Genomic DNA, 17930 nt, shown 5'->3' on the forward strand with positions numbered 1-17930 from the left:
TATTACTTCTGCGAGGAGTGAAATTGGACATGTCAAGTTGCACAGGAACAAAAGGAGATGGCCACATCCTTTGAAGATACATTAAGGGGAAAATTTAAATAAAAAAAAAAAGAAAAGAAAAAAGAAGAGAAACCAAGTTTAGCTCTCACGTATTTGCTTCATGCACCACTTATCCATTAGCTCAGCAGAGGCCATAAAGAAGAAAGGCAAAAGTCAGGCTGTATTTCCTTGCAGCAAATTTGGATCTGGAGGCCCACCCTTCCTACTGGCACCCTGTTTCTGAAGCACACAGACTGAAGCACTTGTCAGGTCCTGAAGGAGCACATCAGCAAGCGGACAGGACTCAGATGAATGAAGCTTAATGACAAGATGGGGGAAAAGAACAGAACAACGCAATGTGGTTTCCCTCTGCCTTCTGTGCTTTGCCACACAACCGGCAGAGCCCCACTCCTTCCAGCGCCGCTACAGCTAATGAGATCTGCACAGCCAGAATGGAATACGTTAAGGTTAACAAAAATTACCCTCTGAACCCACTAGTACATATCCACAGGAACTATTCATTTAAACTTCAACTTAAACACATACTTATCTTCGTGTTTTGAAGTCCAATATACTTCATTTGCAATTTAACCTCTCCTCTTTTATGCCTTGAAGAGGCTGTACAAGATCACTTATGTGGAAATCTAATACATATTAAAAACTCAAACAATTGGAAGAGCCCAACACGTGGAAGGGCCACAGATCACACAGCCCCAGCAGCCCTGGGAGCAGCCAGGGATTGCTCTGCGCAGTGCAGATAGCGGGGGGTCTCCTCCAGCAGAGAGATGGGAAGAAACGTTTCTTTCCAGTGCACAGACCCCAAAGCCACAACAACAAATAACAACTTTCAGTCATTTGAAAAGCTTTGTTTGGGGTCATCACCTTTACCATGTATTTACAGCAGCTCTATTATGCAGTAGAGCAAAATGAATTTAATTTTAAAGAGACATTTGGCACACGGCATTTGGAACACCTGCCTCAAGATGAGCTGTAAAGTCATTTCAATTTGGAAAACCAAATTCTGAAGCCATCGTTTAGCAGAAACTTTCTTAATTCTTTGGATGAGGCCAGATTTTCTCCCTCCTTCACCTCTAATCCTTCACACACAACCCCAAGTGAGTTTCCCATGCTCAGTCCCCAGAGCACAGCACATTCTCAGTGAAAGGCCAACAAAAATGGGAGCAAATATTCCGTGAGGCATCAAATACTAATTCTAAATAATATGTAGCGCTTTCTTCTTGTTTGGATTTACACTGAGTTTCTATCCATTCTCATTTCTGAAGGCTTTAGTGCCCCAAGGAGGCTTATAATGGAGTAGGTGACAGCAAACAGAAGTTAATGAAAGACGGTAACTTTACAGCAATTGTGCAAACACAAAATATTCTGGAAGTGGAACTAACGTGGATGTCTCTCCCCATGGAAAGTGCTCTTTCAGAACAAGGTTTGGATGTATGCCCCAGGCTGGCTCTCAAGAACCCAACCCAGCTCTGCTTTTAGAGGCTTGAACTCATTTTAACACTCAAGTACAGCTCACAAGGAGTGACCTGTAAGGGCGAGCAAACACAACACCCTACCAACACCTATTAGCTTCTTGCTCATACAAAACATGTTCTACATGTACGTGTCTGGCACAAACAGAGAGTATCACCTTCACCTTCAAAGTAAAAGCATACGCCTGCTTTGCCTCCAAGTTCCCACCTGTAGAGCTCCCAAGCAGCACTGCAGTCCCCAGGCAGAGCATGCGCAGCCCAGCGCTCATTGAAGCTTCAGAGATAAGAGATAAGCAATGCTTTATATTTCACTCAGATGTAGATTACGAGGCAGGGAAAAGCAAGCTTAAAAGGTGAATGGTTTCTTTTGGCATTAGCTGAAATCTCTGTATAGTCTCCAATGAAAACCGACAGTGAGGTCAAGCCACGGTATGGGAATTCTATAGTCAATAAAATAACTGTTTTTTAAGCTCTGAGACAGAAAAATTCAATGCGGATGACCACTTACTGAAAGGGTCATCATCCAACAGAGAGAAAATTGCTAGAGCAACAAAGAGCCCAGAAGTATTCCTCAGTTTATAGAAACCACAGAGAAGGGCGAATTCTAAATCCGTCTCCTCCTAGTATTAATCTAGTTTGCCTCTGAGGATCAATCTATCCAGCAGAAACCACACAGTGACAGTGCAGGCCAGTTCTTCCTTCCCTGAAATCTGAGCTTAAATCATAAAACAAAAGCATTGCTTCACAGCCACACATTGACATTTAAATTCTTCAATATTTACAGGGGGATGAGGGACGGATCCAGCACTGTGCTAACCCTGCCTGCTGCCCCGCACCGGGCACGGCGAGGCCAAGCTCCAGCAGGAGCCCTGCGGGAGGACCTGCACGCACTGCACTGCTCGCTGCAAGGCAGAGCAGCACCCTGCCTGTCATAAGACAACGTCCCACTGTAGCATAAATAAAAGCCATTGATATCTAAACACAAACGTCCCTCCCCCACAACTCCAGCTTGCCGCAACTGTTCCGCTTCCTGGTAATCATTCCTCAAACATCTGAAGCTGTGCTCTTCTCCCCGCTTGCTGGCTCTGGTGCTCCCAGAGCAAAGAATTTGGTTTGCTAATTACCGCAGCCAGGGGAGGTGGGGAAGATGAGGTGCAGATTTAACAGACCACTCGGCCTGGATTCTCCCTCAGCACTTTACCCTTCAGACACACCTGTGTGTAAGCCCAACACTGAGTGGCACTTGACTCAGCCTCAGTTTGGAGTAGGGAGAAATTAATTGCTATCTAATAGGATTCAAATTGGTACAAGGGATCCCATCATTACAGGACAAGAAAGAGTAGGACCGCAGTCCATTAGCTGGCTAGCAAAGGGCTTCGGTCAATGCAGTGGAACAGGCAACACCGCCGTCGAGACATGATGAATTGATACCTCAATAATTGTAATTTATCAGTCACTGGTGCTGAACTACCAGGTGGGAAAGGATTAAACCGAAGTGGCGTTTATGGAGGGAAGGACATTCCCTTTGCAAGGTCTAACGTGAAATAATTTTACATCGGAGTGAAGACGTGTCACAGCTTAATCCAAGCGGCAGTTAAGTGTACCGGAGGATGAAAGCGTAAATCAGCAGCAGACTGGGACACAGACAGCTCCTGGTATCAGATGGCAGCTGGGCTGCTCCCTCGCTGTGCAACCTCTGACAAGTCAGGGATGCCCGGCACCGCGCTGGAGTAAGGTCCCCAGCACAAGGCACAGCCTCCTGCTGCCCCGAGACACGCGGTGAGCTGCAGCCCCTGCCTCGCCGTGCTTGGAAACAGACATCTGAACTACTAAATGAGACTGGCCTGTGGATATTTAAAGTCATGTGTGACAAACAGGCTTTATGTAACGAATTACAGTTAAGCCGAGAGAGTAAACTTGACAGACATGCACACGCATTCGCATTCACACAAAGCCTGACTGTCCCACTTCCGCATGAGCGGCTCAAAGGGAACATCTCCAAAGCGCAGCACGGCTCAGTGCACCTGCACTGCTTCCCTCGCAGGTAGCGCGCAGGCAGCGCTGTGAGCCCACGGCAGCGGGGAGAGCGCGGCCCCGGGGGCTTACATTCCTGTTCCTCCGCTCTGCAGAAGTCTATGCTTCTGAATATTCATAACTTGTTGCTAAATTAAGCAGCCATTCACATGGTTATTAATGCTACGCTTCCCTCTTATTTTGCTGGGCAGACAGAATTTTAGGAATTTGGAATATTCTGCAGTTGGTTTCAGAAAACAGAACGTAACCCAACAGTGCCGGCCGTGCCAGCACAGCTTGCTGGATGCAGCCTCTCTCCTCTGCTCAGGGACATCTTTGGGGTGTGAGGCCCCATGGCTGGAGCTCGCCAGCTCAGCTCCTGCTGCCTCATCCCACCCGTGCTCAGGGAGGAAGAGGCGACGGTTCCACCTTTGTGTTCGCATCAGGGGATCACAAGGCTACGCTGGAGGGGAAGGCATGGGGCTGAGCTAAGGGCAGAGCAGAGAAAAACCCCACTGCTGGGAAGAAGGGTGACTCCATACTGAACTGCGGGACATGTTTTTCTTGGCAAGTCAGGGCGATGGCACCCCTCTGTAGCCCTCTGCACTTGGTCTTCTGCACATCTCCTGCCTGAGTTACACAGCCACAGCCACATAGGGCTACTCCAGAGCAACAGATACCCGAGTCCTTCCTCAGGCATACAGAAGTGGATCTACTCCTTCCTAAAGCTTCCTGAGAAGCCAGCTACTAAAGACAGAAAGCCACAGAATTATATGTTTAGTATTTCTAACCGGCTCATCACCTTGGAAGACCTTTGGAAGCTTTATCATTAAGAAAATGTTCAGGCTAGAAAACAAACCCAGTGGGTTAGCTGCCAGGATCCTTCCCTCGCTTTGAACTGTGAAACTTCCTCAGCGCTCACACCCAGCCCCACCACGGGATGATGACCAACACCATTAGTTCCCCCCCAGCAGATGCCACGGCTTTCTGCAACGTTTGCAGGCTTCAGTTATTGCAGGGTGCTCAGACCCCAGCGCAAGCGCTTGGAAACTGCTAAGGGATTTTTGCCATTGCCAGCAATAGAGCGGCCACATTTGGCAGAAAATATCCTTCGACCTCAACAAATCTACCAACCAGCACTGTGAAGGAGAATAGAGCTGAGCCTCCCCTCTCTGACTGAGTTATTTTCTGAAGGAGGAGGAAAACAGGGCTTAAAATTGCTATCTGGAAACAGGAGGAAAGAAAACACAAAGATCTCACAACAGTACCATTATGCTAGAGATTCAGATTCCTGTTCAATTCAGAGACAAAATTATCAGACAGAAGTTAGTTCCTTATAGAGTTCCATGAGGTGAAAGCCAGCTTCTCATAGTAAGAAGGCTGTATCGTGTTCAGATTTTTCTTTTCATGTATGTAATTAATATTGGAAGCACCTTATTTCTGGGGTAGAAAGAAGGAGAAGATGGGCTTTTATTGACTACATGCTAACCCCTTCAGCACAAGCTATCGTTAAAGCTTACCGGGAGTTAACTAAGGGCTCTCATTTGTGTAGCTGTATTAGCAGCCTTTGTTTCATTTAAGGACTAATAAACCTTTTCACACTGAGCCATTTTAGCAGATACATCTCAGTAGGTCTTTAAACTGCAGGAAATACCTGATCGATGCACGGCACATGGGCTGCTGAGCAGTGCAAAAAGTCGCCCTTTTCCAGGTTCTGGAAATGAACGCAGCTGAAGCAGTAGACATTCCTGTCATTACCAAGGCGAGTTAAAGACAGCCTGCCAAAATAAATACATAACCCTCCGACGATGCCACACGAGGAAAGCTCTCCAATGATTAGAAATTATGTTCTGATTCCCATTCACGGAGCACAGCACACATCTTGCAAAAGCTTGCACGTTTACTTACTGAAATCTGGTAAAGGAACCCATTTGTTCTTGTAAGAGGCGCCAGAACAGAAAAATGGAGATACAGGAAGACTGGTTACTGGGATTTATGTAAATACCTACGTGACAACGGAGCAAGAAATCTCTGGGATTTAGGTTCTCAGCTGCCTGAATACTCGCGGTAGGAGTTTCTTATCAGAACATTTTTGTTGGGTTTCTTTTTGTGTGTGTTCCCAAGTTATGAGCAGCAGAGAGAAGCACCTTTTCTCAAAGCCAACCCAACTTCCACACATCCCCCTGCGTTCCACTTTGCCCCCAGCCCTGCAGCACGGCAGTCCCAGGGACACCCAGCGGCTGCTGTCCCAGGCAGCTTGGGACCAAACAACAAGCATGCTGGAACACTTCCCTCGCAGGTAAAGGCAGAGCAAACAAAGTGCAAGAAGCCTCCAGGAGCTACAACACCACTCATTTCTTGACATCCCATACTTTTTTTCATTTTCCAACCGAAATAACCTTTCATAGACTCAATTCTTCCCAATGCTCTCAGTTTCAATAAACAATAACAACCGGGTATTTGTCAAGATCCCGTACAACTTATTCTGCAACCCTTCTGCCTGTGGCTTTGCCTTAGGCTTACACCTATGTGAGGCAGCCCAAGGCTGTCAGACACTTCACTTCCCACTAGAGAACACAGGGAAAAAAAAAACACACACAACCTACTTTTTTTTCCCTCCTCTCTGGGACAATGCAGACTCTTTAATTATTACACCTGCTGTGACATGCCCCTAACAGCATCCTCTAACAAGCAGCCCTACAGGGTCACACATGTCCTGCTGGGATGGACTGGCTGGGGCAGGGGTGGATCCCTTCGTTCCTTTGCTTCACTGGAAGTTATGGGGAAAAAAAGAAAAGAAAAAAGCTACCACAAATACATTTTTCTTCTCCCTCTGCTTTCCACAAGCCAGGTAAGCAGGGGAGAACATGGGGCAGCAAAGGGCTAATGGAAGAGCCCCCATTTGTATGGGCATATAAAAGCACAACCTGTTTGACCCAGCATTCAGAATAAGGCCAAGAGGACTGCAAAGATGTCTTAACTGAACACCTGCAAAGCTGTTCTGTGTGAGCACAAACCAAAGACTCATGCTGTGGGTGCCACATGGTGTTCTTTAACCAAGGCTCGAACAGTTCAGCACCTTGCCACAGTCACAGCACTCCGACAAGCAGTGACACCAACTCAGAGGTGCTCCCACCAGCTGTGCCATTGTGCAGCCAGCTCCTGGGTTTGAGGCTGGGACCTCCTGCAAACATGGGGCGAGCGGCCCCTTTAAGAGATCGCCCCAGATGACAAAGTGCCCTTTGCAAGTGGCTGTAACGGCTCTAAATGAAGGCCAAGCTGTTCCTTACCCATGCATAACTTCATCGCTACTGTTCCTCCACACCCTGCCCAGCTGGCATCATTTGCAGAAGGTTTTTGGCACTGACAACTGCCCAAACTCAAAGCTGGATCCTACAGCCCTGCTCCTCCTGAGGGACAGCTAAACAAGGCTTTTGTTGTGATAGCACCATGGGCTCCAACCCACGCCGACAGAACACTGGCCATACCAGTGAGGACAGCTTATGTTACACAACGGCTGGAGAAGAGAAGGCTCAAACCCCAATTGCTACAATTCACCTGGCTGGACTGAAGCCCCACATGAACACACAGCCTCCATTCCAAAAACCCCAAAGTTGGCACATGTTTGAATTGGCACACACCTCGGTGGTGTCCGAAACCAACAGGATGAGCGAGGCCCCACAGAAGCAATCACAAGCTGCTTTGCATAAACACGTCCCCCATGCCCACGTCAAACCCCAACACGACCTCAGCCCGCCTTTCCCTTTAAGCAGAGATGGCACCGCCACCGCCGATGGCACAGCACTGACAAAGAAGGGCTGAAATTCAGACCCAAATTGTTATTCCCCTCAGCTAGGCAGCTATGCGCAAGAAACACAGCTTGTAAACACTTCTTTGTCAAACACTCAATTACGAGCTGCTTTATGAACAAAATGAGGCAGTCGCAAGGAAACAAGAGATGGGAATGGGGAAGCAACATGAAATGGCACGCAGCCATCAGGCCCGCTGGCAGAGGTCATTCCCCGGCAAGGACACGTGCTGGGGCAGCGCCGGGCTCAGCTTCTGGGAACGGGGTTTGGGTTCTGGGGATACAGACTCCGTGCTCTGCTTTATGGATGATTTACCACGTTGTAGGCAAAGAATAACTTCTTTACCTTTACGTGACTGGTTTTGGCAGTATGCATCTGGAGGAAAAGTAACGTGTACAAATGAGATACAAGTTAAAAATCCCAATTCAGGTAACACTTCTAATATGGTTGTGTTCCTTCATGCCACCCTCATTCACCTCTATACACCGAAATTGCTTAGTATGAGTTGATAATGTTCAGAAAGTACTTTTGCCTCCTAAATTAAAGCTGCAAATGCTCTTTAGAGCAGACCCATCTGTCCAGCTGAACCATCTCCATCTCCTATGCTAAAGGATGGAGACAAACTCCAAAAAGACACCTCTGATTGACACTACAGCCAATAACGCCACGTTGAGCTCAAAATACTGCCCTACAACCACTGGGAAGTTTCGAGAAGGAGCAGAAAAAGCACTTGATGAGACCCAGCACTGCTGCCGGGAGGCGCAGCACTGCAGCACCAGAAGGCTGCCCAGCACTGTGCTGTGATGCCAGCCATGCTGGGCAGCCCCCCTGCTCCATCCCTTACTCTGCCCCTTGGATTCTTTATCAACATTACTCCAGTGGTTAAGGTTTCCCTTGGAAAAGTTTTTTTCCTTGTTCTTACTATTGGGTGACAGTAAGCATGAAATGCTGTAGGAGACATCAGAGAGCGCAGTATGAAAACCATGACTGTCTTAAATGCTAACTTGCACTGCATTTGCAGCAGCCGAAGGAAGAATCATACCTGTGCACCTTTCCCTAGTGCCTAAATCAAAGCCTTTTACTGGAAGACAGTGAGATGTGGAGGGAATGGTGAAGCCAAAAGATTCATTTGTAAATTAAATAATCTGCATGTATTTACATAACTAACATTAAACACCAGCCCTCAGAATGCAGCAGCCACCCAAGTAATACTTGGCTCCATAACCTGAACAACTCCAAACACAAACCAGAACAGAGAGGAAGCCACCAGGGCTGAGGAGGGGAACAATTTTGCATATAATGGTAGTAATTTGTCTAATTCCTAAAAGTTGATATATTCTCCTTGCTGGAATTTTTTCTTGGTTTTTGTTTTTTTTTTTTTTTGAATAAATTGATTTCAAGGCTCAACTTCGGGAAAAAAAACCACCCTGAGAATCGATGTACTGTGCTAATGCCTGAAAAAACCTACAGACATGGCATATTGCCACTTGAGTTCAAAAAGCACTCACGTGCCTGTGTGCCCCTGAGGACCCCCTCGTCCCACAGGCTTGGGAGAGCTTTACATCTATCACAAACCTCTGCTGGCTTTATTGAATTCTTTGATTTTTTAGATGCAATACTGGAGGAAATAGCCCAGGTTCCACGTTCTGACTTCACCAAATAACTATTGCAATGCCATTGACCTGAACAGCTACCAGTAACCTTGCTTGAAGGCCTAAGGAAAAAAGAGCAAGCATTTATGTTACCTAAGCGACGTCTCCAAACCAAAGGCGTGTTTGCTCAAGCTGTGCACATTCTCGGCAGCTCGTGTAAACCACCCAGCAGGCAGAAGCATGAAAATGAGCTCCTTAAGAACCCACACGGCAAAGAGAGACTGAGGGATGCAGTAACGTTGCCTGAGGCTGCCGATGGGGTGAGAGCTCCCTGCGGCCGGCCGGGACAGCTGGGCCAGCACCACAACACAGCCCAGCAGCCCCCAAGCAGCCCCGCTGTGGCTGCTGCCCCGCTGCCTCCTGCACAACCAGAGACCACAGCCAACACAAGCACGGGCACGTTCTGCATTGGCTGTGCTTGGTTCTCGCAAACATATTTGAGCATCCCCAAAATCACAGGATGACCACAAAGCAAGGAACCATATCCCTACCCACTGCCACTCAGAGACTGTGCTTTATCGCAGACAGTTGGTGTCTGCCTAGGAATACAGGATATGCATAGGTAACAGACGCCAAACTCTCACATCAAACTAGCTAAAACTTCAGGCAGTCGGTGGCCAAATCATGATGGAATAACTTTTTGGATGCTTCTTGCCCGAACCAGAAAAACAGCACATGAAAAGGCCGTGATGCTCCAGCTGCTCGTGCCTGAGCCCCCTCCGCAGCAGCTCCATGACAGCCAGCACAAGGGCTCTACAGCTCATGCCAGACCGTGCCCACCCGTGCTACAGAGGCACAGAGCAGAGAAGCCACCTGCCTCCTCCCAGCTCTGGGCTCCTTCACACAGCGTGATGAGCCACGGACAGCACACCAAAGGCCCCGCTCCGCTCTTTTCCATTGCTCCAACCACAGGATACAACAGCAGCGCTCTCTGAGTGAGTCCCTCCTTCCCCCAAGAACAAATACATTATACCATAAAAAGAAAACTGTGAAGAGGGAAGAATGATAAAGAAAGGGGACTTTGTGCACTGTGTCAGCCAATTAAATTCAACAGAGGAAAAGATACAAGTGGTTATAGCTTCTTGTAAATTACTTCATCTAATTAAATTCCCTTCTCTAAATTACAAACCATTTAGCTCTTCTTTTACAACAATGTCACCAATGACCACCAACAACCTTTTTTATAGTCTGATGCCACCTAAGCTGTTAGCAGTGCAATTTCCTTTTTATTTCTTCCTTTCCAAAGGAGCCCCTGTAACGAGACACACTCACGGCTGCTTCGAGAGGATCCAGGTGGCTTTGCTTCACACTGCCCAAAGTCTGAGGCTGTATTTAAGCAACATGACCCACCTGAGGTTGCTGTCAACCATCTAACTGTAGGCAGAGAAGTTATGCTTCAGTTTTGTTCTAGAACCAGTAGGATCTCTCCTCACACTTCCAATAAACGTCATCTCCTCAATTTGTGTAGGGTTGTAATACAGATTTTTCACCTTAAGCAAAAGCCTTCCCCAGTGCAGCTTTCAGTAGTTCTATGGCACTGTCCTGCACTGAAACAGAGCATTACAGAGATCTGTGCAGGAAGCCGTGCTGCACTGCAAAGACTGCCTGCAACCTAGAGATCAGAAAGCTACCTGTGTCACAGCTCTAACACGTTTCTGCCCTCCATATAGCACTTTAGAGCACCACTGAGCCAAGAAAGCACACTACCAGGTTCCCTTGTAACAAAGTGGGCCTTGCAGTGACTACAGGAATCGCTGTGAATTCTTGGATACATTTAGCCAAAACAACAGCGCTTCTTGGTAACAGCAGGGTTTCACCAGGGACATAAACAGCCAGTATTTATTTAGAGGATTTTCCCCCTGCCCCTGTTGTGCTATGCCCACTGCTCCCCGTGTACTTCGATGCAGCAAACAGAACACCAAGTGCCTAACCGGGACTTAAAGCAGATTTTTAAATTAGTTCCTGACAGTGCAAACAGATTGCTATCGACTGAAATGAGGCTGATTTTAGGCCCTGGATTAGCAAACCTAATGACTAAACGCTGTACGCCGTTGCAGTGCTTTGCGCAGTGCCTCCCCAGCGGTTTCCCTGGCAGCTGTGCAGGCTTGGTGCGGGCAGATTAGCGCACAGGAGCAGGGGAAGGCCATCTGTGCCTGCCCCGCAGCCCTGCTCAGGAAACAGGACCCTGCTCCGACCCCCCCGGGCAGGCCCCCAGCACTGCGGCCTCATTAGGAGCTTTGAAGTCAGCAGAGTGCCGGGGGTGGGGGTGCAGCAGGTGCTGGGGCACTGCGGAGCGCGGCGCGCAGTGCAGCCTGCCCTGTGCCCGGCTGAGGCTGAAGCTGAGCCCCACCAGCCCAACCTCCCAGCCATCACAAACACACACAAAGCCAACTGGTTCAGAGCTTGTATGTCCTAACTGCAAAGTCTCGTACTTACAAAAGTAGAAATGGATGCTGCTTTTAAGCAATACATGAAGCAACGTTTTTCTGATTAAAAGAAAATGGACGTGTTTTGTTTTTTTTTTTCCCTTTGTTGTTTAGATTCAAAGAACATTTAAATAATATCTGCTAACAAAAAGGGTAACATCAATTAGAAACAAAAAGAAACCAGTTTGTATAATTTCAGCATTCAAAAGCAGCGAAATGCAAACACCAAAAAAGCACAAACCAAACCAATCCCCAGAACCCACATGAAAGGCAAGGTTTTTTTTCCCCTCCAGTTAGCTCTCTAGAATTGGTTTGCTTTTAACAGCTTGAGACACTTCAGGTAGCAGAGTAAGACTGTTACATCCAGACCCTTTCAGATGCCATTCAGCTTCTGAGAGTTGCACGGAGAGGTGAGGGACAGGAACACCCCTACCTCCCTCTCCAGACCCCAGAGGCTGTTTTCAGACTCCTCTTACCTGGCTGCTGAGCCTGGGCTGAGAAGTGCACTTTTTGGTCTCCAGACTCCCACAGACACTGCCTCCAGCCCACCAGGGCTTTAAAAAACACATTATCGTTCCAGAGTTACCGTTTATCATTATCTGGAAACATGCAAATAAAAATCAAGCAGCTACATGCTCCTATTGCCCATCAGCACAAGCAGCATGACGCCAATGGGATTATTCTGTTAGCCCAGCAAGTTCCAGACTGCTTCTCTCTGACTCGGGAAGAGTCTCATAGCCCTTCTACCCCACCAGTACCACACAAGACGGGGCCACCAACGGTACTTGACTGGTTGGATGATGGGCTGCTTTCACCTGGACATGAGAAGAAGCAGTCTGCACCCAGGATGGAAAACGAGCTGGCACCAAGCCTTTAGCTCCAATCAGCAGTAACCTGGCACGGTGTTCTTCTGGGGGTGTTATATTCATCAACGAATGTCAGATAACGAGCTGATAAGCACCACAGAAAAAGCATGTGAGTAGGTAATCAAACATGTTAATGTAATTTAGTGGTTCCAGTCCAACGTTACACATTAATCATCAATAACAGTCAGCAGCATGACGAAGGCTGGGGAGCGAATGAGACATAGGAATTAGCTCTGCTTTCCCTCCCCCTAGGACATCACAGAGATGTCACACCTCCGGAGCAACGTGACAGCATTAGCTGTCGTGCCCTTTCCTCCCATGCTCCCAGCCCAGCACACTATTTACAAGCACGAAATATGTGCTACAGCACCCTGTTCTCATCTGCTTCTCTGAGACTCTTCTCATCTTGGGTGACCTAAACTGTGGGTGAGAAAAGGAAGGAGGAGGTGTAAGACAGTCATCTTCATGACAAATGACTATTTGCAGAACAGAGTGTTATTCCAACCACATTTAACATCTAAACACATTCAGCACGCAGTGAGGCTCCCAGGCTGACTAACCACACAGCTCACTTGAAGCATCAGCAACTCCTCCCTGCTAGCACTGACTGCTCAGGAGACCAGCCCACTTCCAGACAGCACACAAAGTGCCTACAGGTCCTGAACGTGGGGAGAGATCCCTGTTTTACATGCAGACCTATCAGAGACTCCAAACACAAACTCAACACCCAAGAGAGCAAAGCAGCGCAGCTAAGGCTCAATGAAAGACACACAAAGCTCGAAGGATGGCTCTCTGAAAACCAGAAGAGCAACCCAGCATAATACAAGAAAGTATGACCCCACCTCGCAGCTCGAGCAGCTCGGTTGCCTTTTGTCAGACAGCAGCAGCTGCAATCAGCACCTTTCCAAGCAAAGAGGATGAGAACAGAGCCAAAACCCGACACACATCTGCCCAAAAGACCTACAGCTATTTGGAACACCCTCTGTTCCCTCCGCTTGGCTGGAGCAGGAGTAGGGGGACGAGATTCCCACGTGCAGCTGGAGCAGGAGGCTGGGAGGGCACATCAGCTCCTGCAGTTCTCTCCCTGTAGCCTGAGGTACAGAGAACCGAATATTCAGAAGCAATCAGGAATCCGGATGTTTTGTCAGAAGGAGCGAAGTATTAATCTAATTTTCTAAACAAAGCAGACAACCTGGCACTCAAAGCAGCTTACCACTTCGCACCTCTGTACAAGGATTAGCAGAGCGCTGTAATTATAATGCCCAATTTGATTTATTAGAGGCTGCTCAGAAAGGATGACAATTCTGTTGAATTGTGAAAAGAAGTGATGAGAGTATAAGGAAAGCTGCAAATTGATCAGTAATTTCTAAGCAATGTCTCAATATAATTAGCATTAATTACAGTAAGCTTTTCAAATTAGTTATAAAGCTATGTTTAATAACCCTGAGATGCAAAAATCACCCCCAACTTCCAGAAAACTCTGTATTACAGCCAATTTGTCTAGACAGTTTGGCAGGAAATGCCAGAATCCTAGGTGCGAAGCTGTGGTTATTAAAAATACATTTAAGTTGCCTATATTATTTGCATAATTAGTTTGAACTAAGAATACCTTAGTTTGTCTACCTTGGATGTTGCTGCTACTTCCAGCAGCCTTACAGGCCTGAAAACTTGTCTGGTTTCCACAACCATACCAGCTAGCATAATACGAGCTATTTCCAAAGGCTTCATTTGCAATGTAAGACGAATTCAAAGTGTGATTTGTTTAAAGAGGTACAGTGCATTGGTGAGTGAATCATCACAGGTTTTATTTTATACTCTTTGTGCAAACTGCTCATTCTTTTGGGGGCTCCATACTTCAGGAGATACAAAGTACAACAGGAGAGCAAAAAAAAAAAAAAAAGATACACCATGAGAACAAAAAAAGGTTCAGCCATGGATGAAAGAGAGATGAATTCAGGGACTCATGAATGAGGCAGCCATTGTCTGGTCTCGCTGCCCATGTCAGCCCAATGCTAGCCAGGAGGAACACCTGGCAGCCATACCCATGGCAGCATTCTCATTTCTCAGAGCAGAAATAAACAGTATCCAAAGATTTGGTCAACTAAGGCTGCAAATATAATTGCAGAAACTGGAACCTGGCCAGCGTGCCAAAGCCTCGTGCCCCAGAGGTAGGTAAGGCAGCATCACAACCTCCTTAGCGGCCACAGCTACCAAGACTCAGTTATGTATTCCATGCAGAAGCTGTCCATACTAACAGCCCTCCTCCCCCCATGCAGCAGTGAGGAGCTGGCTCACCCAGACTCCGGGAAGACCTTGCCCCCACATATCCATAACAAATAGCTAAGCTGCACTGAATTTGCTGCAGTGAGTTTAGACTGGATGGAACAACCCTAACCCTTCACAGAGCAGCATTTACTGAAGCCAAGCTTTCATGCTGCAGAGATTTTGAAGGCAATCAAGAGCTAATGACCTCCTGCAGCGCTCCTCGTCTCCACACTCACATCCAGCTGCATCCACATGACAATCTGTAGGGTTCCTCCAGGAACAGGCACAGGAACAGCAGCTAGCTTTATCTGCACTTGGCAAGGGTTGATGGACCACTGCTGGGGCTTCTTCGCATAAATAAATAAAAAAACCTGACACAACAGCTTCCCAAGGCAGAAACCAGAGGAACTAATGAAGTATACTATCATAATCCCAGTCTAAGAAGCAGCTTAGAATACCAAGAAGCATTGCTGCTTCTAAATATTTTCTATCAGACCCGGGGCCTTCTGGGGAAACGCATGCTTACCACTTCTGGTTTTCGATGTCAAGAAAGGATCTTAGTTGCACATTTTAGTTTCACTGGAAGATTGGGCATCTATTTACCCCTATAAAAAGTAATTTTAATTTGCACAGACTGTATATTTGTGCACAAAGCCATTGCACCTGTAACTAGAGGGGGGAACTGAAACCCAATCGCTTGACTACTAGCAATAGCAAACAAGAAACTTGATCTATTTCAGCTATATACACAAAGGCAATTATAAAAACAAAACATTTGGTACCACTTTGGGGAGCTAAAAAGAAAATAAACCTGGCAAGTATTTTACTAGAAATGCCTGCTTACATGATTTGCTACCTAACTGTTTCCAAGCAGAGAAGTAGTAACATATGGACACAAGTTATTTGCAGTAAATTATTTCCATTATTTTTCTTTAAATTAAAATGAAGAAGCCTGAATTTAATGAGAACAATCAGCCACTAGAAGAGTGGGGCTGTAAGCAGACCCACAGAGCTTCTGATGTAAAACATAATGAGCCCTTCAGAATGAGCATCTTACGATGGAATCACAAACGACTGGAAGGGTGGAGAAGTTACACCAGGGGTTGTGTTAGATGGCACTATTGATCCTTCCAGATCCTGAAATGTTGAAAGCCTTTGGAAAGAAAATACTTCCAATAATATGGTGAGTTCAATCTTCTGTTGTTCGGCACACACTCAGAACCAGTATCACGGAGCAGAAGGTGCGCTTGGGTTAAATAGTTTTTTTTTTTTTTGTCATAGTATATTTTGCAGCTTGGAATAAATGCTGGCAGCTCAAATACACTGATCTTCCCACCATCCGCCATTGGCACTGCTAATGGATACCTGAAAAGGTGTTCACAAACGATGGCTGCTGTGCCATATGCATTTCAAAGTGATGGATGAGCACTGAGTCACCAACAGATCTCCAGGCTGAGCAGCAGCAAGCGCCCCGCAGCCTGCTAACCACACAGCCTCTCTTTTGCTGCTGCCTGGGTCCATACTCACTGGTCTGATGGACATCCCTAGAATCATCCTCTCCCGCATCACAACTCTGAATGAATTAATGCTCTACCATACTTCAGAAGGGCACAAAGATTCCCCAAAGCACAACTCCCTCCAAACTGATTTCCAACTCCTGAAATACTTGGATATTCCCTCCTTCTCAGCGTACTCCTTTGGGGGCACATGAACTTAACACATGAGATGGAGACATCCACATTTGCAACTCCCAGGAGCACATTCACAAGCAGGACTACTCAAAGGAGGCTGTGATGTGCCTGAGAGCCACAAACTCACACTGCGAATTAACGCACTTTCTCTAAGGATACGAGGGAGCTCTGCTCCTTCCTTCCTGCATTACTCAGAACACCTGTTCTTCCATTTCAGTTTATGAAACCTGCCTGCAACAACAACTATTCCCACTTCCCAGCAATCTTGTGGGAGACACTGTTTTCAGCAGCACAGTTACATGAGCACCCAGCCTAGGAGCAGGGCAGTACCTCAGAGGCCAACACTACCACGCAGTCACTTGAGATGAGAAATATCTCCCCTACCTGTTTGGTTAACTTCAGCGGGAGTTTCTTCTTCACGCGTTCTTTGCCTCTTTCTGCCTCTCTCTCTGAGCTCCCCGCATCGTTATTATGGCCATTTTCACTTGGCTCAGCAGACACGCAGTTTTCAGATTCTCTAGGTTTCTTGCCTGGATGCCTCTCCCATTTTTCCTTCCGCTCCTGAGGCTTTAGTGACATGTCCTTCTGTAAAGGAAAAAGAATACAGTAAGCCCTTTAAATTCTTTAAGACCACTTTTAAGCATTCAGCGATATAAATATTAAATAACGACACAGACAAGACAGCGTGTTCTTTCCAGAGATGCCTTCAGATGAATAATTAGGGATGCACAATGCAAACAGTAATTTTAGATTAGATTAGGATGAACACTCTCCAGGCTATGTGTTTGATTAATTTCAGAGATGCTGGAACTGGTTATGAAAATGAGTTTGCTTCAGATTAATTCGGGAACCATATGTCAACGGCACCTAAACAAATCAGCATCCTGAAGAAAAGCATTTAACTCCATTCATCTGAACAGAGATGGCTTTTGCTGTTTTGTCTGATCTCAGAAAGGAATGCATCAGACCCCCCTTGGGCCTGATGGTCTCTGGTTCACAGCAGCACTCACATGGGGAAATGCACTTTGCAAGCCAACGCGCATTCAATAAGTGAGCCGAGATCAATGAAATCTGCACAAATCACAGTGGCCAAATATCTCCAAGCGTTCCATGTTTGCTGTGAATCAGAGCCACAGCATACGGGCTAAACACAAGCTGAGAGCTGCTCTGCCACGTCACAGTGACTAATGCTGGGAGGTGAGGTCAGAGAAGGGCATTCCTGTTGCTGTCCCTGGCATCCTAGAGAACTGAAAGCACAACCCTGGCAGCAATGGACTGTGTCCTCCCTCCAAACACACAGTACAGAAAGAGCATAAGAAACAACACACCAAATCACTAAGGCAGTAGTTCATTACAGCCAGTCATGTTTTTCCCTATGCCTTAACTGCTGGAACATCAAATTAAGCTTTCTGGAAGACCTCGATGACTCTCTAGCCCAATTAATGTTTTTATGTAACCTAACTGTATCAGCTTAAGGAACACTCCAAAGGGCACTGCTAACCATGCCAAAACATGCCAACCTCAGCCAGAGAAATACTTCTGAATGCCTCATCCCATACTTCTGCCTCAGTCACATCAGCAGCATTTGTATCCCGTGCAAACAGAGCGCATGGCACAACTCACACACCTTCACTGCAGTGAAAGAGCGAAGTGGAATCCCCACAGACCCTGCACAGAGG

General features: G+C 46.8%; 1 protein-coding gene across 35 annotated transcripts in view; it reads right to left on the reverse strand.

Moving 5' to 3' along the window:
- Positions 1-17930, reverse strand: part of FBRSL1 (fibrosin like 1) — a 419446-nt gene that overhangs the window by 291959 nt on the left and 109557 nt on the right. For all 35 annotated transcript variants that reach the window (XM_015275670.4, XM_015275667.4, XM_025155677.3 and 32 more), the window contains exon 2: positions 16636-16836. In XM_015275670.4, coding sequence (XP_015131156.1) covers positions 16636-16836 — 201 coding nt within the window. The remainder of the gene's footprint in view (positions 1-16635; positions 16837-17930) is intronic.

The sequence above is a fragment of the Gallus gallus genome, chromosome 15 (assembly GCF_016699485.2).
Source record: "Gallus gallus isolate bGalGal1 chromosome 15, bGalGal1.mat.broiler.GRCg7b, whole genome shotgun sequence".
NCBI lineage: Eukaryota > Metazoa > Chordata > Aves > Galliformes > Phasianidae > Gallus > Gallus gallus.